This window comes from Hoplias malabaricus, chromosome 2 (genome assembly GCF_029633855.1).
Source record: "Hoplias malabaricus isolate fHopMal1 chromosome 2, fHopMal1.hap1, whole genome shotgun sequence".
Classification (NCBI taxonomy): Eukaryota; Metazoa; Chordata; class Actinopteri; order Characiformes; family Erythrinidae; genus Hoplias; species Hoplias malabaricus.
The window spans coordinates 56,793,164-56,818,473 of record NC_089801.1 but is presented as its reverse complement, the minus strand read 5'-3'; the positions used below and the strand labels follow the sequence as shown (position 1 = coordinate 56,818,473).

The 25,310-nt window shown below is 41.0% G+C and overlaps 2 protein-coding genes across 2 annotated transcripts; both read right to left on the bottom strand.

Moving 5' to 3' along the window:
- Positions 1–8: 8 nt before the first annotated feature.
- On the bottom strand, positions 9–3,974 carry LOC136686542 (gastrula zinc finger protein XlCGF57.1-like). The gene is made up of 2 exons (XM_066660402.1): positions 3,744–3,974; positions 9–2,361 (listed from the first exon to the last, which is right to left on the bottom strand). Exons 1-2 carry the CDS (start codon positions 3,898–3,900, stop codon positions 1,367–1,369), a joined length of 1,152 nt encoding a protein of 383 aa, XP_066516499.1. The 5' UTR covers positions 3,901–3,974; the 3' UTR covers positions 9–1,366.
- A 4,323-nt stretch (positions 3,975–8,297) lies between these two features.
- On the bottom strand, positions 8,298–25,040 carry LOC136686534 (noelin-2-like). The gene is made up of 7 exons (XM_066660386.1): positions 22,244–25,040; positions 16,150–16,299; positions 12,336–12,491; positions 11,997–12,216; positions 11,455–11,561; positions 10,910–11,024; positions 8,298–9,570 (listed from the first exon to the last, which is right to left on the bottom strand). Exons 1-7 carry the CDS (start codon positions 22,382–22,384, stop codon positions 9,008–9,010), a joined length of 1,452 nt encoding a protein of 483 aa, XP_066516483.1. The 5' UTR covers positions 22,385–25,040; the 3' UTR covers positions 8,298–9,007.
- Positions 25,041–25,310: the final 270 nt, after the last annotated feature.

Below are 25,310 nucleotides of genomic sequence, written 5' to 3'. Positions count from 1 at the left end.
GGGCCACAATCTCACTGATATCCTCCACTACATCAGTTTTCTGTCGGAATGTACCATTGACTATAATTGGGGGTCCATCTCTTATATCGTATACTTTTTAAGTAGTCAATTTCAATTATTAATAATAAGAATAAATATAAACTATATATATTTTATGTAAATGTACATATATTTGTTAGAAATCGTTTTTGTCAGAAAAAGGTTAAATGCTTATTTTTATATTTACAAAAAAACAATCAAGGTTTAAGTGACAACAATGGAAATATATTCTTTGTGCTTTTGTTGTTATACACAAGATAGACACTTAAAAGATTCTTATTTCTATTTCATTGTTAAATCAATCAATCAACCAACTAATCAATCAATCCAAATTTTCCAGATATGGGGGTGGCATTATTTCATATTTAAATTTCAGACCACAGTTCCACTGCTCCACAGCAGTGCTTGCATTTGTTTAAAGGCTTAGAACCTACAGTTTACATATAGTGCCTTTCCTTTTTCCATTTTCTTGAAAAATAAAAATAAATAAATAGAGGATTTTTAGTTTTATTCCAAAATACATATTTCTCATATAAACACCTGATAATGTAAACATAAACAATTAAATTACAGATCATAAAATAACAATAGATCATATATTATTGGATTATTAGTCATAATGAACAAGGGCAGCACAGTGGTGCAGCAGGTAGTGCTGGGCATCTTTGGCCTAATGGTTAGAGACTGGGCTTGGTACCGGAAGGTTGCAGGTTTGATCCCCAGGACCAACAGGAACATCCACAGCTGACGTGCCCTTAAGCAAGGCACTGAACCCCCAAATGCTCCCCTGGCTGATGGCCGCCCGCCTATCTGGGTGTTCCTTCACAGCCCCTAGCGCATTAGTGTGTGTGGGCGTGTGTGTTCACTACCACAGATGGGTTAAATGCGGAAGACACATTACGTTGTACGTTGTAGAATGACAAATAATTGCACATTATAATTATCACTATTATTAGTGTCTCTGTCACAGCTCCAGGGACCTGGAGGTTGTGGGTTCGAGTCCTGCTCCGGGTGACCGTTTGTAAGGAGTTGGTGTGTTCTCCTCGTGTCTGCATGGGTTTCCTCTGGGTGCTCCGGTTTCCACCCACAGTCCAAAAACACACGTTGGTAGGTGGATTTGCGACTCAAAAGAGACCGTAGGTGTGAATGTGTGTGTGTGTGTGTCACCTTGTGAAGGACTGGTGCCCCCTCCAGGGTGTATTCCCACCTTGCGCCCAGTGATTCCGGGTAGGCTCTGGACCCACCGCGACCCTGAACTGGATAAGGGCTACAGATAATGAATGAATGAATGAATAATTCAGAACCAGTGCTGAAAATTAAAGTTTAATCACATGTGGATCTTCATGTGATTATTAAAGTATTTCTTTTTCTTGTAAGTCTTTCCACACTGAGGGCACTTAAAGGGCGTTTCCTGACTGTGAGTTTTAGTGTGGGCTTTAAGGTAACTCAGTGTTAAAAAACCTTTTCCGCACTCAGAGCATATGTGCGGCTTTTCTTCCGTGTGTATCATCATGTGTCGTTTAACGTCGCTTGAGGTTGTAAACTTTTTATCACAGTGAGCGCAGGCAAAAGGCTTTTCCCCGGTGTGGCTCATCATATGGGTTCTAAGATATTTTGGAGCTGAAAAACCTTTCCCACACTCTGAGCAGTTGTGTGGCTTTTCTTCGGTGTGAATCAGCATATGTCTTTTAGCGTCACTTGATTTAGAAAACTTTTTATCGCACTCTAAGCAGGTGAATGGCTTTTCTCCGGTATGAATCCTCATATGGGTTTTACAGTGAGTCGATGTCAAGAAGCTCTTTCCACACTGAGTGCAGGTGAATGGCCGTTCTCCAGTATGAAATCTCATGTGGGTTTTAAGGTGGCTCGAGCTGGTGAAGCCTCTCCCGCACCTGGAGCAGGTGAAAGGCTTCTCACCAGTGTGCATCATCATGTGGGTTTTGAGGTGAGTCGACTGGGAAAAGCCTTTTCCGCATTCAGAACAGGTAAAAGGCTTTTCTCCGGTATGAATCATCATGTGCGTTTTGTAGTGTGTTAAATTTAATAAACTCTTCCCGCACTGGGGGCAGGTGTATGGCCTTTCTCCAGTATGAATCCTGATGTGTGTTTTAAGATACTGTGAGGTGGTGAAGTGTTTTCCACACTCTGAGCAGCTGAAGGGCTTTTCCCCGGGGTCTTCTCTGGTGTGAATCCTCAGGGGCGAGGCGTCACTGAAGTGTTCTTCGTGTTGAGTGTTTAGGTCAGGCTCCTGTTCATGATATTCCTCCTCAAGTGGCTTCACCTCAACTTTGAAATCTGTGTTAAAGTCATCTGTTAATGACTCTGTAAAAAAAATAAAGAAAATCCATTGTTACAGTAAAATCGGTGAGATATTTCTAGCTCTACATTAAAGCAACACTAGATAAGATTTGGTATATTGCTCCTGGGCTCCCCTTACAGTTGCAGCACTGTCCTGAATTCACAAGGAGGTGGAAGGAGTGGTGATTCCTACCCTCCTCCAAAAATTACATAGTGCCGTTTCTGCAGTGCTAAGCCTGGAATAGCAGAGACAGAGGCTCTGTTCTCCATGTTACAGCTCAGAGGACCATCACAATGATTTTTGAAGCTGTAATTTTAAGGTAAATATACTAAAGCTGCCTTGTTAGAACAGTATCATACGCTAAGATCATTTCTATTCACACAAATGTCTCTAGTTAGTTGGATTGTATTCATGTTTACAGGCACAGTGCGAAACACGCACAAGGAATTTGTCTTGGTGAGTGACACACGTGACGCTAAGACACTGAAAAAACACACGGTTTACAGTGTTCAAGAAAATTAGATTTTAACAGAAGATAAATGACGAGAAAATTAAAAATACACAGAACATCACTTCACAATGAACAGCTCTAAGAAGTTCATCAAAATGAAAGGAGCCGAAGAGATGAATGAGTGTGTGACAGGTGAGCAGTGTCCTCCATTCACTCCATTTTAATCAAATTTTCAGTGACTGTGATTATCTCCTTTGTGCTTTTGTTGTTAAACAAAGCTTTAAGACAATAACCACTTCGCAGGTACTTGTGTCTATTTCACTGTTAAAACAAAACAAACACATTTTCCAGGAATGTGGTTTGAACTATTTATTAATAAAGCAGTTCAAATGTCAGAACACAGCTCCACTGCCCCACAGCCCAATGCTGGGGTTTGTTTGTAACCTTCTAACCCACATTTTATATATAATGTGTGTCCTAACAGAGTCTGAGCAGCACGAGGTAAAACTGTTAGACTTTATTAAAGTGTACTACCTAAAACTGACAAAGGTGCCTGGCAACAGTTTGTAGAAAGTGTATTATTACAGTACAATGACACTAACATTGGGCTAATAAGCATTTTCCCTAGAGAGTGTAAATCATGAGTAAAAGACAGCTACAGGTGAACCATGGTACACTGCCTTACTCCATTCTCCTAAACTTTGGAGCACAGTGTTGAGTTTTTATGTTAAATGCAGGTTCTAACTGGAATATATTCTGAAAATTAAAAATATAGTTTGTACTGAGTTTATTCAGAATAACCATTCAGTTACTCATCAAAGTGAATGATGTGAAGTACACAGGCTGAAGATCCGCAGTCTTGATTCTACAGTGGTGTAATTGGACAATGACAACTGGACAGGATTTTCATAAAAAATTTTCTCTATGGTGGATCAACAAAAACCCCAGACTGACCTTCCTTCATTTCCTTCATCTCCTCGTCTTCTGTCTTCAGCTCCATCCCCTTCATCACACTGACGTCTTCACTCTCCTCTTTAACACTCCACATTGTGAGTGTTTTCACTGAGTGAAAATATCTGGACACAACCCTCCAGGAAAGAAAACAAATCATGAGAATGTGCTCTGATCAATTGGTCTCCTCAGTATGAACTGAACTGGTGCCGTGGGTTTTGGGGTAAAGGTCTAATTGTGATATTTCTGACTGATACTGCAGGTTATATGTCATTATTTTCCATAAATTAATTCCAGTTTTTTTATTCCTTTGCCATACCAACCAACAAATGAATTTATTCCAGCTTAAGGCATGAATAAAGCGTCAGAGCCATTTAACTAGCACCGTGTAACTGGGCTACAACTCTCCAACTGAACACTGAATAATGTGTTACTAATAATGTGGGATAACATTAAAACAGGAATTTGCAATTAGAAATCAATACTTTCAAACTGTAATATCAATATAAATGATTAGTTGTTTAGGTGAAAACCTGGCTGTTTTCATCAGTAATTTTAAGTCATTTTCTCTTGATTTTTCATCTCATTTTAAAACAGCAGTTATACTGACACCTAGTGGCCTGGATATATCAGAGGTTCTGTATTAACTCTATTATAAACATAGTGTTGGTGATCACTAAGGGAAAGGCATCAGTCCATCACAGGATACCATACACTCACTCACTCACTCACCAACCTGTGGACAGTTTCTCACACACACAAACTGCTTTTCTTTGAAGGACTTAAAAATAGATGTTGGGATATTTCTGTGGAGATTTGATCTCATGGCAACATATACATTACTGAGGTCAGGTTCTGATGTTGGGTGATTATGTCTGGATCTCAGATCATCCCAAAGGTACAGGATGGAACTTTATCTCTCCAGAGAACACAGTTCCACTCTTCCACTGTCCAAAACTATTGGGTTTTTAAACACCACTGGTGAAGCATTGGAACAATTTCCCGACCCATTCTTATATTCGATAAAAGATTAAAGCCGTAGTCATTAATAAGCTTAATAATAACAGAGCAAACACTCCTTATAAAAGCATCATTACCTTCTGAACCAACACAGTCAGACAGATGGCTAGGCTACATTAGCATGTTTACTAGCCACTGCTCAACTTGAACATTTAATTAAAAAATAAATAAAAACAAAGGAATATCTAAATATTTTAAGGTGTCAGTTCATAGTGACCTGAAAATTCACAGCTTCATCTCCGATATTATCATGAAACTCCAAATATAAACGGTTTAATTCGCTGTATTTACTGCAGTTCTACAGAGAAACATACCTTTATTTAGGAATGTACCATCTCTGAAAAATGGGGGGGTTCACAATCTCACTGACACTCTCAAAGTTGTTTACAGGCAGAAAAATATTAACATATTATTCAAACAATGATCAAATTCAAGCTTGAGTGATACGTAATTTTTTAAAACCAAATGTACATTGCTATTCAGTAACGAATAAGTGAAATATTCTTGCCATTAATCAGGGTGATTTAGGATCATGTATAACTGTTCTCAAGCATTAAACTGTAATTCATACATTTCTGGGAAGATTATATAACAGGAGCTCCTAAAGTAGCTGAATTCACTAATTATTTGGGTTTCTACAAATGTTTGGACATGTACTGTACAACAACCATATTGCCTTAAAAACTCATTTGCATTTCTCACACCATATTCCTATGCATATTTATCTTTATAGATAGAGTACTGTGCAAAAGTTTTAGGCCCCAAAGATTGAGGTTTAAAAAGCTATTTATCTAAGCAGTAAGGGTTTATTTGCTAAAAAAAAACAAATAAACAAAAGATCAAATAAACCCAAATCATATTATTCCAGTGTGATACTCTGTTTGTGAATGTGTTGGTTTAACTTTGTCCAAATCTCTCCTCATGGAGTCCGTATTATTTGAGGTTATCATCCAGTACGTAGTTTTAGCGGTTAATAAATAATGATTTTAAATAATCTGTTCTGTTGATTTAATAAATTCATGCAAATCAAGGAGAATCTGTACAAAACATTGTTCTTCAAACTTACGCTCACCTACAACTTTATAGAAAATAATTACCTTATATTTCTTATTTGTTTTATATTATTAATCTTTTGTATTTACTGTGATTATATATAACTTTATAGAAGCCCCACGCTCACTGAGAAGGCATTAGTTTAAGGCATCAGTGACCACACTTGCATATGCAGGACATTTCCACTGATGTGGAGGCAAATATTGGGTTTTTTGAGAGAAATAGGCTGCCGTCAAGACAACATCTTTTGGGAAGTCCATGGTTATTTCAGCAGGACAACATCAGGCCTCATTCTGCATGTGCTACAACGATTCATGGCTTCATGGATACATACTGCCTATATTTCAGAGACCTGCCTGCAGTCCAGAGCTGCCCACTATGGTCATCATGAAAAGGATATTGAGGCAACAGGTACCACAGTATGTTAAACAGCTGAAATAATGTATCTAGTCAGAAGGGAGAAAAAAAAAAAATTAACAATTGCTATAGTCAGTTCCCATATGACTAAGCAGTGTATTTAAAAGGAGAGGAGATATCATAACGGTAAAAATGACTCTCCCAACGTTGTGTGTTGCAAACCAATCAGTAGAAAATCCCCGATTGCAGCTTGATCTTCTTTCAATTCTTTTACCTCCTCACTTGGAGTATCTTGAACAGCAGGATATATATATATATATGGATCCCAAATCATCCCAAAGGAGCTCCATCTCTACAGAGAACACTGTTCCACTGGTCCACAGACCAGATCAGGAGGGCATATGGACCTCTGGCAGATCATTATGTATTCATAACAACAAATATCTTTTATGAAAGCATTCTCTTCAAAACCAACACAAACAATTCCCCAGATTGCTAAGCTACATTAGCATCTGTTCAGATTGGACAGCTTCCTTAAAAGGTTTTTTAAGGTGTCAATTCATATTACCTCGACCTACATATTGTCATGAAAACATAAATTAAACACAGCTTAACTCGCTTTATTTAGTTACTGCTGCTCTAAAGAGAAACATACCTTCCTCTAGGTATATTCCATCTCAAAAATATAAGGGTTTACAAACGCTGTACCATTACTGAAATATGGGGGTGTCCACCTCCTACATTAGTACTGTTAAAATAGCAGTAATCCTACAGAATAATCCGTGTTTTTTGCAGGTGTGAGGGACGGTTTTGTGATGCCATTCATAAACTCTATAAAGAGATATAGGAATATAGTGTCCTTATATTCATCAAAACCAAGCAGAAAAAATAAACATTACTCATGCTAACACCTAATTATGTAAATACAAACAAATGTATTAGATTTAAATCAATAAAATATACAACATTTACAATAGATAAATTATTTTTTTACATTAATTAATAAATAATCTTTTCTGAACTAATGCTGAACTAATTTAGCCACTGTTATTTCCCATCTTAGCTAGGATTTCACTCACCTGGGAGAGCGTGGAGCACACGCTTCATCTGAGGTGGGTGAAGTCAACTATTGCTTCTTTTTGAACTGCTGTACAAATAACTCCACCTCACAGCTGGTCATGCTTGGAGGGGAATGCTAAATGCCCAGATATTTTATGTCAGCTAAGAGATGACTATCTTATCAGAGAGTGAGGGAGACCAGTTGTGCTCTCCTGGATCCTTAGGACTCCTGGCCTCAGACAGCTGAGGCATCAGTAGAGATGGAACCAAAGGCCTCCTGATAGAAGAAAACACATTTAGACATTGGGAGCCCCTGTATATTCTATTCTGAAGACAGGCCACAAGATGTCCTCATATGGCTTCAACATGATGAATAGTGTGGACTGCGTGTCAACTGTCCACAGTGATTTCATGTCCTCATTTTTGGTCTTCAGTTCAAAAGCCTCAGTCACACTAATACCCTGTCTCTCCTCTTTAACACAGGACATTTCTTTCAGTGTTCAAAATAAACAGCTACAAGGAGGATATTCCTCTGCAAAATTTGCAGTGACTGAAAAAAGAATCGAAAAAGCACAGACAGATGATCTCACAGTTGCTAGGATATATTAGCTCTTTTAGCCTGTTTGCTATCAGTTGCTAACCCTGTAAACATCCCCCAAATGAGAAATACATGTTAACATTAAGACAACTGTTACATAATACGATAAATGACCACTTTATCCTAAACAGACATGAGAAGCCATATAAAAGCTTTTTATTTCTTAAACGTTGAATTTTCAACAACATGCTTCCATTGGCGGCGATGGTTGTAGAGGTGGTGAGTTTTCACATCACTTCTATTATAATCTCACACTTTTTACGTTTAATAACATAGTTACTGGGCTGCCTTAAACTTTTGGAGTTAATTAAACTTTTAAAAATAAAAAGAGCTAGAATCTGTGCTTATGTCTTTGTAAGTTCATTAGTTCAGTTTGCTATGAAGTATTCTCAACACAATTTCAACACAATACTAGAAAGGACAACAATCATCTGTTTTTGTTTTTTAATAATGATTTTGAAAATGCCAGTTCCATGCAGACAGGATATCAGACCAGCATAAAAGACACTTATATGACACATATTTCACAGCACCAAAAACAGATAGATTTAACATTCAGATTCAGGCTTTTTCAGGAGCAAGATCCATTTATTTCACTTCCTGGATTTTGGAAATGTGGGTTTTTTGTGGGTTGTTGTTTTTTTACCTATGCATTCAGATTACTTTGAAAAGTCATTCTTGCTCATTGAATGCAATAATTTGCACATATTAATATAACCTTGTTCATATTTTTATGGATGTCCCATTACCAGTACGTCAAAGTGAGGAGCATTAATGATACTGGCTCAATTTTGTTTGTGTCCCAGAAAGAGCATTTCACACTCTTTCTTTTCATGGTCTACACTAAATTATGCCAGTCACATGTGTGTGCATCATTTAAAGAGAGGGAAAGACTGCAAATGATATCTTTTTCAACAAGAGATTTTCCTTGTAAGACAATATTATCATATTAACAAATATAAATGAGTAATCAATTTATAAATATATGACATACATATTTATTCTGTATCAATAATTAGAACTAGAAGAATAGAATCATATTGTGGGATACTGTATTTTATTTAAATTTAAATTTGAGGGGCTTAGGGCTTCTCACTTTTGGTGTTGGTAAATTGTAATGACTGTAATCATTAAAACTGGGTTGGGACATCATGTATCCTTTTTTATTTTGGCTCCTCATCTAGGTGTCTGCAAAGCTTTGGATCAGGTGGAAGAGCGTGACATTGTAGAGCACCTGGTGGCCATTGTTCCATGTGTAGAGCGCCCTCTCTCTGGGGTTGTAGTCCAGCATAGAGATGTGTGAGTACTGGTTGTGGAAGGGAATGTCTGTGTACTCGTACGAAGACGTGTTTGTGTGGTAGGCAAAGTGGACTTTGGCTCCGGCGAGGTGTGAGTTGGTGACATAAAGGGTTCCACAGATGAGGAACGCCTCTCCGGCGCTTCGTTTGGGGAACCCTGTGTCCCAAGAACGCACTACCTCAAGGGTTACTGGGTCCAGACGGCTAACCACCATGTTCCCCCCATTGGGGATGGTGGTATAAACCGCCCAGAGCCCCATCTCGTCAGCCATGATGTCGATATCCGAGGAGCCGCCCCAAGAGTAGGGGAAAGTGTTGTTGTAGCCGGCCTGGCCCAGGTTACGCTGCATTAAAATGATCCGAGACTGCAGGTGGTACTGGACGATAATGTTAGTCTGGTGTTTGTTGTAATACAAAGAGCCATTATACACAACGTGACCTGTACCTGAAAACAAACATGGGGAAAATACAAAAAGAAAAACAATGACTGTAGGATATCTCTCCAGGTACTTAAAAAAAAAAAAAAGCCATACTCCCTCACTCTTCTCCACAGTGGAAGACATTTCTGGTTCTTAATGAAACGTCTGTGACCTGCTTTGGTCCAAACCCCACAGCAGTGTTCTCCCCCTGTGTAAACAGCCCTGTTCAGAACGCTCGCTTTCAGCACCTGTTCCTTTAAATGACAATGAGCCGCTTGCTGTTCACCTCGACCCCGAGTGCACAGCAGCAAGGAGCAGAAGCTCAGGTTTTTAGCTGCTTTTACTGGGTTCTCTTTTTTCTCCGTTCTCATTTTCTCCGTTTTTACTCAGTGCTCTTATTTCTCCACACTCCAGGCCTCCACCAGCCTCAGAAATAAATTAATTTGGGTTTTATACCCTGTTAATACAGAAATAAATGGCACCAGACTTCATCTTTCCTGATAAGTCCCACTTATCTGCAGTGTTGTGTTTTTTTTAATTCTCCACGCTCCCCCTCATCCCACCCTCACCTCAAAAGCAAAAGTGGTCTGACCCTCATTGCATGAAAGTCTCTCACATCTTTTCTGAGTTGTTAGTGGTACAGACCTGTCTAAATTAAATCAAAAATCTGCCATAGAGTGAGACAGAGACAAATAGAGAGCGAGAGAGACAGTAAGACAGACAGACAGACAGACAGAGACAAATAGAGAGCAAAAGAGACAGAGACAGACCGACAGACAGAGAGAGAGAGAGAGAGAAATAGAGCAAGAGACAGACAGAGAGAGAGAGAGACAGAGACAAATAGAGAGCGAGAGTGACAGACAGACAGACAGAGAGAGACAGACAAATAGAGAACGAGCGAGACAGATGCAGACAGACAGACAGAGAGACAGAGACAAATAGAGAGCAAAAGCGACAGAGACAGATGGACAGACAGAGACAGAGAGAGAAAGAAGGCCCATTCTGACCCATTTCTGCTACAAGAGGGGAGCTTGAAATGGTCCAAACAGTAAATACTGAGAGCTAGCTCTTCCTTTTCTGATACAGTGGAACACTCCAGGCGAGGTGAGCTCCTCAAAGCTGGTGGGTAACCGGTGTTTCAGCTCCCAAGAAACCATTTGATGAACAGTTCAGTATAATCGCACTAAGTATATTTAAATAAAGTATCACATTAGAAGAGTGTAATACCAGGATCGATATCAGTAGTGTGTTCATCAGCCCCTGCACCGTCTGCATTTCTGCAAGCTCAGTTCCCTGACTGACTGACTACAGGTAAAGTAAGAGGGGGAACTGTGAAAATGTTTTTTTTTTTTCTGAATCGTATACCTGCCCAGGGATGAGGAAGCTGATGCACCACAAAGTTCTGGCCTTTTATGAAGTCCTGAAGTGACCTGTACTCTAAGACACGCCTGCCCTTAAAATAGCCATCCATGGACCAGACCTACAGAAGATAAAGGGATTAAAGTCTTCATTCAGAACATTAATGAGTGGGTGATGATGATTTAGAGTGTGGGGCAGATGTGCTCATGGGCTCAGGCAGTGTGGAGAGTGTGGAGTGAGACCACGGGCAGGATTAATGAGGCCAGATAAAGAGAGGAGAGTCTGAGTAATGGTATCATGCATTTGGATGCAGATGTTGTTATCAGTCTGGTTTCTATGGAGATGTGAATAAGAAGCTAATGTGGGTCAAAAGAGCTCAATATATCACAATCACTGAACAGTCTCAGTGATGACTACAATGAGACACCTTTATTTTTAAGAAATACACTTGTTAATCACAGTTTAGCTCATTTAAATTCCCCAGTTTGTTTCTTTTCCTCAATCCCCCTGATTTACCTGAATGGTTCAGGATCTGAGTGAAGTGGGCTTACTCGATTATCAGAGCTGGGAATCATGCTGTCCATCATCCAGGAGCCGAATCTTGACCCAAAGGACCTGATCGTGACCGGGTAGCTGATGCCTGTTAGCTTACCACAACCTGACAACATACACATACACAAATTAAGCTACTGGGAATAAGTTGCTGAGTTGCATGTAACAAGACTTAGTCAAGTCCAGAGTCAATAAAAACAGTATCTAAACAGTACCCCCAGGTCTTAGGTGAAGTCAGGAGTCAGCACCGCCCCCCTGTGGAGTGCAGGTTCCCTAAAAACAAGTCTCAGGTACAGACCCTAGTCATAAAGGCTCAGGTCCAAACTTGAGTCAGTGAAGTTGTTAATCAAATCCAGGGAGCCATGTCAGTGTTTTGTACTGAAGACAGGTCCTGTGGGTCATTTTCTGGTTATCGTACTGGTCTCGTAATTTCCTGGGTGTTGTACTGGCATCGCAGGGGTAAAGGGTAGGAGGGTAAAGGGTCACTGTAGGAGTGTAATGAATCAGTGGAGGAGGGTAAAGGTGGGTGTGGGGTACAGACCGAGGGTGTTGATGCAGGTGTGCAGTCTGTTCTCCAGCAGTACGGCCCTGTGCTGTAATTGGTTGTAGTCGAAGGCCTCCATCTGCTCCTGTAGGTTGATGAGGGCGGAGTTTAATCTCTCCACCTCCTGCTGCAGGTACTCCAGCTGTCCTACATCTGCACTGTACTGAGTGATCACTGCCAGCAGGGGGAGACACTCATTTACACTCCGCCTCAGGTCCTACAGGTGAGGAGAGGGGTGACAGAGAATTACATTATATTCTTAATATATGTTCTCCTGTAAATCCAGCATTTTGGAGATGTGAAGTTTTACTGTAGAGTTTGTGTGTGTGTGTGTACCTGCCGGACTTTAGCTGTGAAACTGTGAGGATTAGTGTGAGCTGCTCTAACTCGTCCCTCCACTACGTTCACTTTCCTCTCAGAGTCTCTGAGATACTGCAGATCACGAGAGGTCCTCAAACCCAGCACCTCCAGATACTGAGACACGTTCTGGACCTGAAACAAACACACACACACACACACACACCAGGCACATTATTAAAAACCTCACAGGTGCTGTACAGTTGTTGACGCAGTGTTTGTGTTCTCCATCCTCTAGCCCAGTGGTTCCCAAACTTTTTCTGCCATGCCCCCTTTTGTAGATGATAATAATGCCCCCCCCACCCCCCCCACCATCACAACAATGATCAGATCCACAGTTATCAAACCAAAAAAACCTTTCACACATTCACCGTCTCCCAGAACTGTTCCAGACTTTACCCAGAGGAGCTGTGTGTGTGAACACAAACATCTGTAACATTGTCCCAGACATTCCCTAAGTTTATCCTGCCCCCGGTTCACACCTGTGTGAACAAAGCTGGGAATGTTCCCGAGAATCACGCAGTTTCTCCTGCATACACAGGCTCCGCCAACTGCTTGAAAGACGCCCTTTCTCTGAGCTGCACAGGCTCCACCCTCTACTTGAAGGACACCTCCTTCTCTGAACCACACACTACACAGGCTCCACCCCCTGCCTGAACCATGCCTCCTTTCTGCACCACACCCTGCACAGGCTCCACCCCCTGCCTGAAAAATGCCCCCTCTCTGAACCACAAACAGCATAGGCTCCGCCCCCCTGCCTAAGCTCCACCTAGTCCCCTGGGTCAGCCTGTTCTCATGGTCAGAAATGACTCTGGAATAAATAAATGTGCAATGTATTTTCTCTTTTTTTACTCTAGACTTAGTTCTGTTTCATGTTGGAAGTGCTGCAAAATCTCAGCCTCAGAAGAAGCTGCAGTGTGAGATAATGCTTTGCTGCCTCTGAGGGAGATTCTGAAAGAGTACTTTCCTGCACATGTGAGCTATGATGCCTCTAAGGATGCTGCAGAAAGGTACATGACAATGCTCTGCTTCCTCTGAGGCAGCGATAATGTGCTATTTTGCCTTAAGCCCAATATATACTTCTGTGTCAAACTTGTGCTGTGGGCAACATGTCAAAGCAAACCCGATGTGTATAAGGCCATTGGGCTCAAAACATTAGCTCTCCACGTTAATGTGCAGAGTATAATTTCACATTAACACGCACATATTTACTAGGTTACCACTCAAAGATATTTTCATGTTAATGTGTTCTGAATGTGTTAGCACTGTAACTTTCCTAGGATGGTGTTATTAAAATTTTTAATTTCATGTTTTGTTATATACAATGTAAAAATATTTTTAAAAATCAACACTGACTAATGTATGTAAAATCTATTACTTTTAAATTTTGTTGAGTTTAAAAATTGAGTTTATTTTAAAAAAGTTAAGTTATTCAAGTCACATGACAAGAATTGATGGTGGCATTATGGGGAATATAGCAAGCAAAGATGCAAATATAGGGCTTACGTCTCCTCCTAATAATTTAATCCTACATTTGGTCCATGAGGCATACTCGCTAAAATGCTTTTTATTTTGTACATATGTGTACTTTAGGGCGGCACGGTGGCGCAGCAGGTAGTGTCGCAGTCACACAGCTCCAGGAACCTGGAGGTTGTGGGTTCGTATTCCCGCTCCGGGTGACTGTCTGTGAGGAGTTGGTGTGTTCTCCCCGTGTCTGCGTGGTTTTCCTCCGGGTGCTCCGGTTTCCTCCCACAGTCCAAAAACACACGTTGCAGGTGGATTGGCGACTTGAAATTGTCCGTGAGAGTGTGTGTGTCTGTGTTGCCCTGTGAAGGACTGGCGTCCCCTCCAGGGTGTATTCCCGCCTTGCGCCCAATGATTCCAGGTAGGCTCTGGACCCTAAATTGGATAAGCGGTTACAGATAATGGATGGATGTACTTTAACATGGACTAATTCTTACATTTATGTGATTATATTCGAGTTCTTTGCTAACATGTCTAGATTTATTCAGTATTTTTTTCGTTTGTTTGTTTTTTTGTTTGTTTTTTTTGTATTCTTTTTTATTTTCACCGTGTCTGATGAAGAATAAGAGCAAGAGAGAATGAGAAATAAAGCTTCAAGAGACATTTGTATGATGTGTGACCATTATTTGTTGGACCAATGCAGCAACTAACACTAATATTTTGCATGTTATCATGTTCAGTTTATGTATTTGGATTTTTTCGTTGAGGGGAATCATGATGTTCATGTATTATGATACTTTACTGCCACCTACCAGTGTAAGGTGTTACTGCTGAAACAACACAGAGCTTTAATGTATCAAATAATAAAAAACTCCAGTGTTTAATTTTGTATAAACATAAATACATAAATAATGTATATATTATTTTAAAGCATAAAGTATAACTCACACATATATCATGAACATTACTCCTGCATTTATGCTGGCTCCTCTCTTTTAAGGGATATTACCTTTATATTAATCCCCCGTCTGAAGACGTGGGCTCAACGTAGCCAGCGCTCAGCTCAGTATGTAATGAATAATTAAAGTGAAACCAATTGGCTACATTCACATAGGCTTTATGTTTTCGTTTGTCAGCTATAATGTGTGATGTAAGTCCTATTATGAATATGTAAATATGCCTGGATTTGAGGCCTCCCATTGGCAGAGACCATAAAAAGTGTGTAAACATTTTTTTGGTCACGTGTTAATGCGCAAAATGTTAATTTTGTGTTATTGTGCATGTGTCAACATGTATTGAGCCCAACAACCTTCCATCTCTATGCTGTAGCTTAGGATGCAGACCGCAGACTCAGAGGGACATTGTTGAAGTTGAACTGAAGAAGTACATGAACATGAACTCCTCTCCTTCACACACAGATGCAGACAGCAGCACATTCACAGTGAGAGATCTCAGACACGGGGTGGGCTTCAAAGATGAATAAAAATGTTGAACAAAGGAAAAGCTCAATAAAATAAAAAAAATTAAAAAAAAGTCAAAGAGAAGATCACGCGGGATAAACGTACCGCTTTGTAATTGTTACTTTCCTGGAACCTCATGTAAACTCTGTTCTTTCCCAAACAGTGCCCTACTCCCTACATATTTCACTTTAAAGGGAGAACAGAGCTCCTATCGCTGCTCCTCCAAGTTCAGCACTGCAGAAACTGCACTATGTTATGTTGGTAAGAGTGTAGCAAACCACCCCTCCTCCCTCCCACTCCTCATTTATTTCAGCAGGGAGCTGTAGAAACACCAGGGGGAGCCCCAGGAGAAAAAGAAACCCAAATGTTAACTAGTGTTCCTTTAACACACAGGAAGCAGAATGTACTACCTTTTCCCATTGGGAATGTAATAAGACACAGGAGTTTACATGGCTACTCTTCTATTTAGTCCCCATTTACAGCCAGTAGATATTTTTGGATGGCACAGGTCCTGAGGACAGAGACTGGACAGTGATTAATGGGAATCAGATGGAATTGTAGGTCACTACTGAATTCAGATGGACTTCTTTGTTGTTTAATGTTATGTGGAATTAAAAATGAAGTCCCCATTTATCCTCCTCTGTCACTGGGATATGATGATCTGAGTGCCAGTGGATTTCAGAAAGCTCCTGTTAGTCAGAGTCAGACGCGTCTCCTGGTGAACGCTGTGCAGGTCTGGAGCTGTTAGCGTGTTGAAAAGTGTTGTGCATTTGGTATCATTTTGTGATAATGTTGATTAATGAGCTGTAATTGTGCTTGATTGCACTCATTATTCTGTACTCCTGTGTGTGTGTGTGTGTGTTCCTCACATGCTGTGTGAGCTGGCGTAGGCGAGCGTGTCGTGGGTCTTTCCTGCAGAGGTTCTGCGGGGGGGCGAGCAGGGTACACACACACTTCCCCTCCACATCCGACACAGAACCGAAAACCTGCCAACCTTCATCATACCCCGGATACACAGCCTGCAGAGAGAGAGAGAGAGAGAGAGAGAGAGAGAGAGAGAGAGAGAATTGACAGAGATAGGAGAAGGTGAGTGAGAGAAAGAGGAAAAAAGAAGAAAAAAACAGTACACAGAGACAGAGAACACAAAGAGAATGGAGATCCCAAAGAGAGAGAGAGAGAGAGAGAGAGAGAACAGAGAGAGAATCCCACAGTAATTCGTAAATTGTCTCAGTGTTGTTATGAATATAAAGCTGCTGAAGAGAACAGACGTCATTAAAATGTTTCCCTAAGTTACACATTAATAAAACATCTGACATCATCAGTTCCTCCTCGTTCTGTTTATTAGTTTTGACAGAAATCGCTGAAATGTTCAGAAAATGTATTTCACAGCTGTAGAAATGATCAACACACTTCACTTTAGTCTAGGATTTGAATTTACAACCCCCTCTCATCTCTCTCTCTCTCTCTCTCTCTCCGTTGAGCTCTTTAATTAGCCAAGCTGCTCCCTAATGCCACTCCATCTGCTCTGATTCACCAATTAACACACACACACACACAAACAACATGCACCCTTCTGATAAACATACACTAACACACGTTAAGACTCAGTGGTCACCCAAACACACACACACACACACACACAGTGTGTGTGATGGAATCAGTTACAATGTCCTCACTCCTACCGCAGTCTCACAGGGTACTAACAGAATCAGGACACTTGGTCCCCACAGGAACAGCAAAACAAGTACACAAGCAATCAATATGTGCATGCACTATTCAGTTAATAAATAAACTAATACATATGCAGAATCAGGATTGTTACAAATTCAGGACCATGTTGGCTTCAAGATTAATTTTTCTCTGATCTATTCTGTCCTGGAAATATATGAAAATAAACACACACACACACAGTCTGGACTCTGGGAGTAAAGGCCAGATTAGATACCATTTGTGAGAGTTTGAGTTTTTATTTTCTGAAATCTTAAAAAAAAGTTGAAAAACATCCTCGTGGACAGAGAGAGAGAGACACAAGTACAGACACATTCTTCTCGCCCACACACACACCCCTCACCCCCACACACACACACCCACTGTGCTGTCCAGTTCATTAGGTTCTTGGTGGAAGCCCAGGGTCAGTTTTTATGCAGCTTGCACTTCAGGGAGCATTTAGACCAAGATCCATTACAGCTTTAAAGAAGCAATCAGTCATTTTTTAACCTTCAGAAAAGTAGCAAACAATATTGATAATGGCCATTGTTTATTATTTCACATTGTTTTCTATAAAGTGCAACTCACGTTAGAATCAAACTGCTTTATTGTCTCTGTATGAACAGTCTATGCTCCATAGAGAGGATCTTCCAAAAGGGGGCAAAATAGGGTTTAATATAGAATCCCTGACACATCCAGGACACTAGGTGTCAGTAATATGGCTCTTTTATATGTTGAAGAGGAACTAGACGAGAAACGGCCGACAGCTCTTCGAAGTGCTACTGACATATCTCTGACTGGACGAGACAGATTCAGGGTCTGAAGCTTCAAAGTTAAGTTTTACCTTGAAGCTGTGAGTCTAATGAAGCTAATAATTAATGGCTTGTCAAATAGTGGCAAACTGCTCAGTTAATTAAAGGGGAAATCTACGATTGTGGGAAAACGCTGTTCTATCAGGTTTTGTTTACATTCAGAAGCTTTGTATCTTTTAACGTGGAGCGGTGTGTCTGAGTAAGAAGCGACTGTATCTTGTTGGTGTCTGAAATGTAAACTTTGTAGCACTTTCGCTCTGTGTTTACTTTCATGCAGTTAGCCCTCTCCTGAATTTAGAGTCAGTTCCACTTTAAGTAATGTAACTGTAACAGCAAAAAGAAGTCAGTGTTACCCCCCTATGGAGCAGAAACAGAGCAACATCCTCATCTCAGTTGGTGCTTTTCAGCATTTGGAGTCTCTCCGTTGTCTAAAAACCTCCAGATGATGTTTCTCTGTCGTGAGCAGAGAGAGAGAAAGCCCAGCATACAAGTTTTTTTGCCCATTTACAGACACTGGGGCTTCATAAACACATTAGAGTGGTTACTAGAGCAAACCGACTGCAGAGTAGCACATGGAGAGGAGACACACTCATAGCTTTATACACAGGGCTTGTGATTAAAATTGTGGATGTCAGATTTAATATAAAAAAAATAAACAAAGGAAACATCCAGGATCAGGCGCATTACTATTAGCACAACTATGGGGTTTACGATTATATGTTAGTATTTAGACTCATCTCCGTTTTTCTCTCAGACCCAGTGTCACTGCTGAATGATGCTGATAGTTAATCTTACATGTATGACCTTCAGTTCAGCCCCTGAGTCCTAACCAATGGGAGAGAAGCTTGGCTGAATCTGTATAAACACCACAGGAAACACAACTTTTGACCCTTCCCTTTAGATATTAACCCAGTGTTAACAATAAAATAAGAATTTTAATGCAGTACTTGTTTAAACCCAGTGTAAATCCAGAGTTGTGCGCTTAATTTTGTTTAGCCTTGTTAAAATGTGTGTGGTGCTGTTTAGTTTTGTTCACCTGTGTATGATGCTTAGCAATTTTTTTGTGTGTGTGTGGGTCCAGGAGACCGGAGGTCCGGTTTCCTCCCAGGCTCCAAAAACACATGTTGGTAGGTGGATTGGTGACTCAAAAGTGTGTGTGTGAATGAATGTGTGTTTGTTGCCCTGTGAAAGACTGGCGCTCCAGGGTGTGTTCCTGCCTCGTGTCCAATGAGTCCAGGTAGTCTTCGGACCCACCGCCACCCTGAACTGGATAAGGGTGGGGGGGGGGGGGGGGGGGTTGTTGTTAGCATGTGTGTGTGGTGTATCCTTCCCTCCTATAAATGTTACATGAGTCTGGAATATCAACAACAGAGGCACTGTTCTCCCTTTTACAGCTCAGTGGAGCATCACGGTGATTCTGAAGCTGTGATTTTAAGTCTGAGAGAAATACCGAACACCTGTGTCCAGGTAACAGCAGGAGACACAGGGTAAATTAGATCTGTAAAAGAAGAAGAACAAGCCATTTCCCTGAGGGGATCAATTAAGGTGATTCTACTATTTAACGGAACACTAGGTAATATTTGCCCTACATAACTGCTGCATCGTACTGGTTTACATTGTTTACACTGGTCTACTGCACCACTTCACTCACTCACATACATGGTCAGATTTTTACATTTCATTTTATATTTTATTTTTATTTATATCTCTACTTTTGATTTTATATTCTAAATTTAGTTTTATATTTCTATTTTTCTTGTCATTATCATATTTTACATTTTACTCTTATCTCAATGGTAACTGTGACTGTCTGTGGGACAGCTTCCTTGTCTGTCTGTTTATCTATCTGTCTGTCTGTCTCTGTATGTCTGTATATCAGTCTGTATGTCTCTGTATATCCATCTGTCTCAGTATGTATGTATGTCTGTCTACCTGTGTGTCTATCTATTTTTACCTTACAACTGTAGCTTTAAACTATAGCTTTAAACGCTCGGAGAGTAGATCCACTTGTCTTGGCTCAGAACTACCGAAACTGCACTGTGTAACTTTTAAAGGATGGTTTGATTTCAGAACAGTGCTGTAAATATGAATTACACTTTGCTACTTCAGGAAGAGCCCAGGAGTAAAAATACCCAATCTTACCTAGCATTTCTTTAAATCGGATATGTATTTGCTGAAAGATGGCACTGAAAGGAGGCTCTGGAGCAAGTGAACTCTCAGAGCGCACTGAGCAGGGTGTGTACAGGCGCAGATTGGGACACAGTGAGGCAGGAACCAGTTCTTCTCACTAACAACTACGGCACACACTTGATTTATTTATCCGTTACATAACCCGCTCATGCCTGGGGGCAGATATTAATAAACACAGACTTTCATTCCAGGATCTGAAGAGATCGGGGTCCTCAGAGTCCTGGAAACCTCAGGGCAAAAAAAACCCCAAACAAACCATGAAACAAGATGGACCCCGGAGCAGCTGCACAAGAGCGGGTCCAATGCCAAGTGTGGGCTAGAGGGGTATAAAGCTCCCGCGCTGGGCTGTGGGGCAGGGGAACAGCAGGTGAAAGAGGCGGTTAACTATTATGCCGCTCCTAAATGTAGACCCAGTTGACAGAGGACATTAGAACATCCCCAACTTTAGATTCTTTTAAATCAAGATTAAAGACCTTCCTATCTGAGCAGGTACAGCGCAGTTTATAATACTCTTCATTTTGCTGTAACAGATTTATATATTCTACTTTACTGTCTTTCTTTTACTTTTTAAAAATTCTTAATTGAATTGCTTTTAAATTGTTTACATTATTTTTAAAAAATTGTAATTCTTTTACTGATATATCCCTGATGTTCACGTGGCCATCAAATCCTCACAGGAATGCTCCAGGTTCCACACACTCATGATTAATGCGACTTGTTGAATAGGTGTCTATGGACTTTCTGCCCGGTGGTGCGCTCTCCTGTGTTTTACTTATTGATGTTTATATTAATGGCTCTGATTTATTATTTATTGATCTGATTGATGTTCAGTTAATTTAATAAAGTGTGTGTGTGAGAGAGGAAGTGTGTTCCCTGTAGTGGATGCCTCACTTATTTTGACTTGTTGTTATATATCTGATATTCTGTGTGTGTGTGTGTGTGTGTGTGTGTGTGAGAACCTGTTGCTGTGAGACTGATCACTGGAGCGTCTGATTGGCAGGGTGGTGTCCCACAGTTGCTGCAGCATTCCCACAGCAACCAAGCCAACACCAGCCAATCAGGACTCATGACTCCACCATCTGAGAGGAGTCCAAACACCAGTGTGTGTGTGGGTGTGGACTTGGAATATATATTTATATCACATGTGGGACTGGTTTTCCATATGATAACCACTACCTGCTCCCCACATCATTAATCATCACATTTAAAGTTGAGGACAGCCTTTTTGGATCAGGGTAAGTGTTATGTCCTAAGGTTGGGGTGAGTGTAATGGTGCTCTTCCACTGCATGGTACCTACTCGACTGAGCTTGACTCAGCTCTACACTCTTTCTAGTCCCTGGTTGGTTTTCCACTCCCACAGCTCCCCCCTGAAATGTATCGATGTATCGGTGTCGTCTCTAAACCTCTGCTGTCTCTAAGGGGAACAGTGGGCTTTGGAAACCACAACAACGGCGGAAGTAACGTTAAGCGGTATTTACATGGTGTATTGGCGTGTTGTTGTTGTTTGGGACTGAACACAGCTCCGTCATCAGTTCAGACAGATCAGTAGAGTTTGTTCCTTCCTTGTTGCCGCGACCAGCTCTCGCTGGATTCTTTCTTCGGCCACAGATCCAAAGAGCGTTTGAACCTCTTCAAAAGACCACCGCGTAATTTTACGAGCTGCTGTTTGTGAGTCGGATAAAACTAATGTGATCTCTGCTGCTGCTGGAGATTTTACAGATGGAGAGTTGGTGCTGGACGTCTGCATTGTGTGGCGTAGAGTGATGACTCTCTCTGGACAATCAGGGCTCTGCAAAGTTTACAGGCCACGATTTAGTCTCTACTCGGCTCGCTCTGAACCACGAGAGAACAGTTTTGGATTTCTTTTGGACAGTGACAATATTTAATAGACAAAATATTGAGAAAGCTTGATTATTATATTTAATATCTTAATGTATTCTGTGCTTATAAATCCAATTGTAAGCTTCATTTAATTAAATATTTTATATGAAATTTTTATAAATTGGGACTCTCGAGGGGTTCATTGTCCTTTTCCTCTGGTTATGTCCCAGCCATCCATAAGCGGGAGGACAAGAGCATACCTCACCCCTCGGTGTCTCTTCAGGTGTAGGGTGGGCTTCCCTGTCCCCATCACTCAGCTCCAGGCTAACAGAACTGGGCTGGTAGGTGCTGACCAGATTCTAGCCATAAACCCCACAGTATAGTGACCCCCCCCGACTGAACAGTTAGCATTATACTGTTATTAATACGTACGCTGATGATCTTCTCAGACGTCCCGGGCTGAGCGAGGGTTTGGTTGAGTCCCACCAGTGAGGGCAGGGTCTGGGACATCCAGTTAGTGATCATTGCCATGGTGCTGAGGACCATCCCGATCTTCAGTATGGGGACACTCATCACCAGACACTGGAACCTCAGAAACCTCAATGCAGAACCAATGAAGGAGTAATGGCACTCTCTCACTCCACTACCTGCAGCAATCTGACTGTAGAACTAACACAGAACCAACAAACTACAAATACAGAAGCAGTGAAGACCCAACACACACTAGCTTAATGTTGCATCTACACAGAACAGTACAGAACCAAAAGAATGAGGAACAAATGCAGGATAAACAGTGCAGAGTCAACTTAGAACCGATACAAGACCAACACAGGACAATATCGATCTAGCGCTAACAAAGAACCAACACAGGAACACTAGCAGTCTCAGTGTAGAATTAACATAGAACTGACACGGGAACACTAGCGGTCTCCATGTAGAATTAACATAGAACCAACACAGGAACACTGGCAGTCTCAGTGTAGAATTAACATAGAACTGACACGGGAACACTAGCGGTCTCCGTGTAGAATTAACATAGAACTGACACAAGAACACTAGCAGTCTCCATGTAGAATTAACATAGAACCAACACAGGAACACTAGCAGTCTCAGTGCAGGATTAATATAGAATCGACACAGGAGCACTATTGGTCTCAATGTAGAATTAACACAGAACTGACACAGTAACACTAGCAATCTCAGTGTAGAATTAATATAGAACCAACAAAGAACCAGCAGAGGAACACCAGCGGTCTCAGTGTAGATTTAACAAAGAACTGACACAGGAACACTAGCGATCTCAGGGTAGAATTAACATAGAACCGACACAGGAACACTAGCAGTCTCAGTGTAGAATGAATATAGAATCGACACAGGAGCACAGTGTAGAATTAACACAGAACCAACACAAGAACACTAGCGGTCTCCGTGTAAAATTAACACAGAACCGACACAGGAACACTAGCGGTCTCAGTGTAGAATTAAAATAGAACCAACAAAGAACCGTCACAGGAACACTAGCGGTCTCAGTGTAGAATTAACACAGAACTGACACAGGAACACTAGCGGTCTCTTTGTAGAATTAACATAGAACCAACAAAGAACTGAACCAGGAACACTAGCAGTCTCAGTGTAGAATTAATATAGAACCAACAAAGAACCAGCAGAGGAACACCAGCGGTCTCAGTGTAGATTTAACAAAGAACTGACACAGGAACACTAGCGATCTCAGGGTAGAATTAACATAGAACCGACACAGGAACACTAGCAGTCTCAGTGTAGAATGAATATAGAATCGACACAGGAGCACAGTGTAGAATTAACACAGAACCAACACAAGAACACTAGCGGTCTCCGTGTAAAATTAACACAGAACCGACACAGGAACACTAGCGGTCTCAGTGTAGAATTAAAATAGAACCAACAAAGAACCGTCACAGGAACACTAGCGGTCTCAGTGTAGAATTAACACAGAACTGACACAGGAACACTAGCGGTCTCTTTGTAGAATTAACATAGAACCAACAAAGAACTGAACCAGGAACACTAGCAGTCTCAGTGTAGAATTAATATAGAACCAACAAAGAACTGACACAGGAACACTAGTGGTCTCTGTGTAGAATTAACATAGAACCAACAAAGAACTGAACCAGGAACACTAGCAGTCTCAGTGTAGAGTTAACACAGAACCGACACAGGAACACTAGCAGTATCACTGTAGAATTAACATAGAACCAACAAAGAACCTACACAGGAACACTAGTGGTCTCAGTGTACAATTAACATAGAACCAACAAAGAACCGACACAGGAACAATAGCGCTCTCAGTGTTGAATTAACACAGAACCGACATAGGAACAGTGATTGCCACCATGTTCCATTAATCTAAAACAAACGAAGAACAAACACAGGACCCATGGCAATCTAAACCTAGCATTAAAACAGAACCAACAAAGTAACTGTGGCAGACTCAAAGTAGCATTAAAATAGAACCAACGAAGAACCAACACAGGAACTATGCCTACCTCTGTGTGGAGTTAACATAGGACCAACAAAGAACCAACACAACTTCGGCAGTGTCAGTGCAGGAGCAGAGAACCAGCAGAGGAACCAAGGGTACGCGGATGTCACAGTAAGTGAATAGCGTTAATAAGGAACAGCGGACGCCTTCGTGGAACTTTGCTGATCATAAAGCTTTAGTCAAACAATGACAATGTATAGGATTAACCCTAAAAACACTGGAAACCCCCTGGAAAATGTAGCCTTTGTCGCGAGGAAGGTGCCGTACTAGGTTCCTCTAAAGCTACAGGTGAAACTTTGGTGCAACGTTGGAATAAATCACTTCCACAAATGTTCACAGCCCAAAAACATCCAAAGACAAAACACTTTCAGTGACCTTAAGAACCCCTGAGTTAAAAAAAAAGAAACAAAACCATCCAGAACAGGAACGTTGTGCCACTCAGATCCGTATATTTCCTCCAGAAACCACAGAAATTTGTGGAGTTCTTCCAAAGTCAGGTTTAACAGCAATATGAAGAACTGCAGAGAGAGAGAGAGAGAGAGAGAGAGAGAGAGAGAGAGGAAGAGGAGAGAGAGGAGGAGAGAAAGGGTGCAATGCTGAAATGGTGAGATGAGAAGATAAGAGACAAGTGAGATGGATGGAAGGATGATGAAATGGAAATGAATAAGAGCTGCTGCAACAATTCGTTTGGCTGAGAACGAGTATGCTCAATCTCCCTCTCCCTCTGTGCTCTCTCTCTCTCTCCTCTCTCTCTCTCTCTCCCTCTCTCACCCCCTCTTTTTCTCCGGATAAGATGCCACCCTGTGGACAGGAGGAGAACTGCACTCTATTTTCTGAAATATTTCTTCTTCCAAGTCAAAACAGAAGGAATGAATTTGACCTGTTTATTGTTTCACATAACTTCATTTTTGTCTGTTTCTTCATCTGTTCATCCATCTCTTATTCATCATCTCTCTCTCTTTTCTGCATTCATCTCTC

Excerpts from the sequence above, each read along its gene's own strand:
- LOC136686534 (XM_066660386.1), bottom strand. The coding sequence starts at position 22,384 with ATGAGTGTCCCCATACTGAAGATCGGGATGGTCCTCAGCACCATGGCA. Across the intron at positions 12,217-12,335 it reads TCACAGCTAAAGTCCGGCAG|GACCTGAGGCGGAGTGTAAA; the intron begins GTACACACACAC and ends CCTCACCTGTAG. Across the intron at positions 11,562-11,996 it reads CACCTGCATCAACACCCTCG|GTTGTGGTAAGCTAACAGGC; the intron begins GTCTGTACCCCA and ends GTATGTTGTCAG.
- LOC136686542 (XM_066660402.1), bottom strand. The coding sequence starts at position 3,900 with ATGATTTGTTTTCTTTCCTGGAGGGTTGTGTCCAGATATTTTCACTCA. Across the intron at positions 2,362-3,743 it reads GATGAAGGAAATGAAGGAAG|AGTCATTAACAGATGACTTT; the intron begins GTCAGTCTGGGG and ends TTTTTTTTACAG.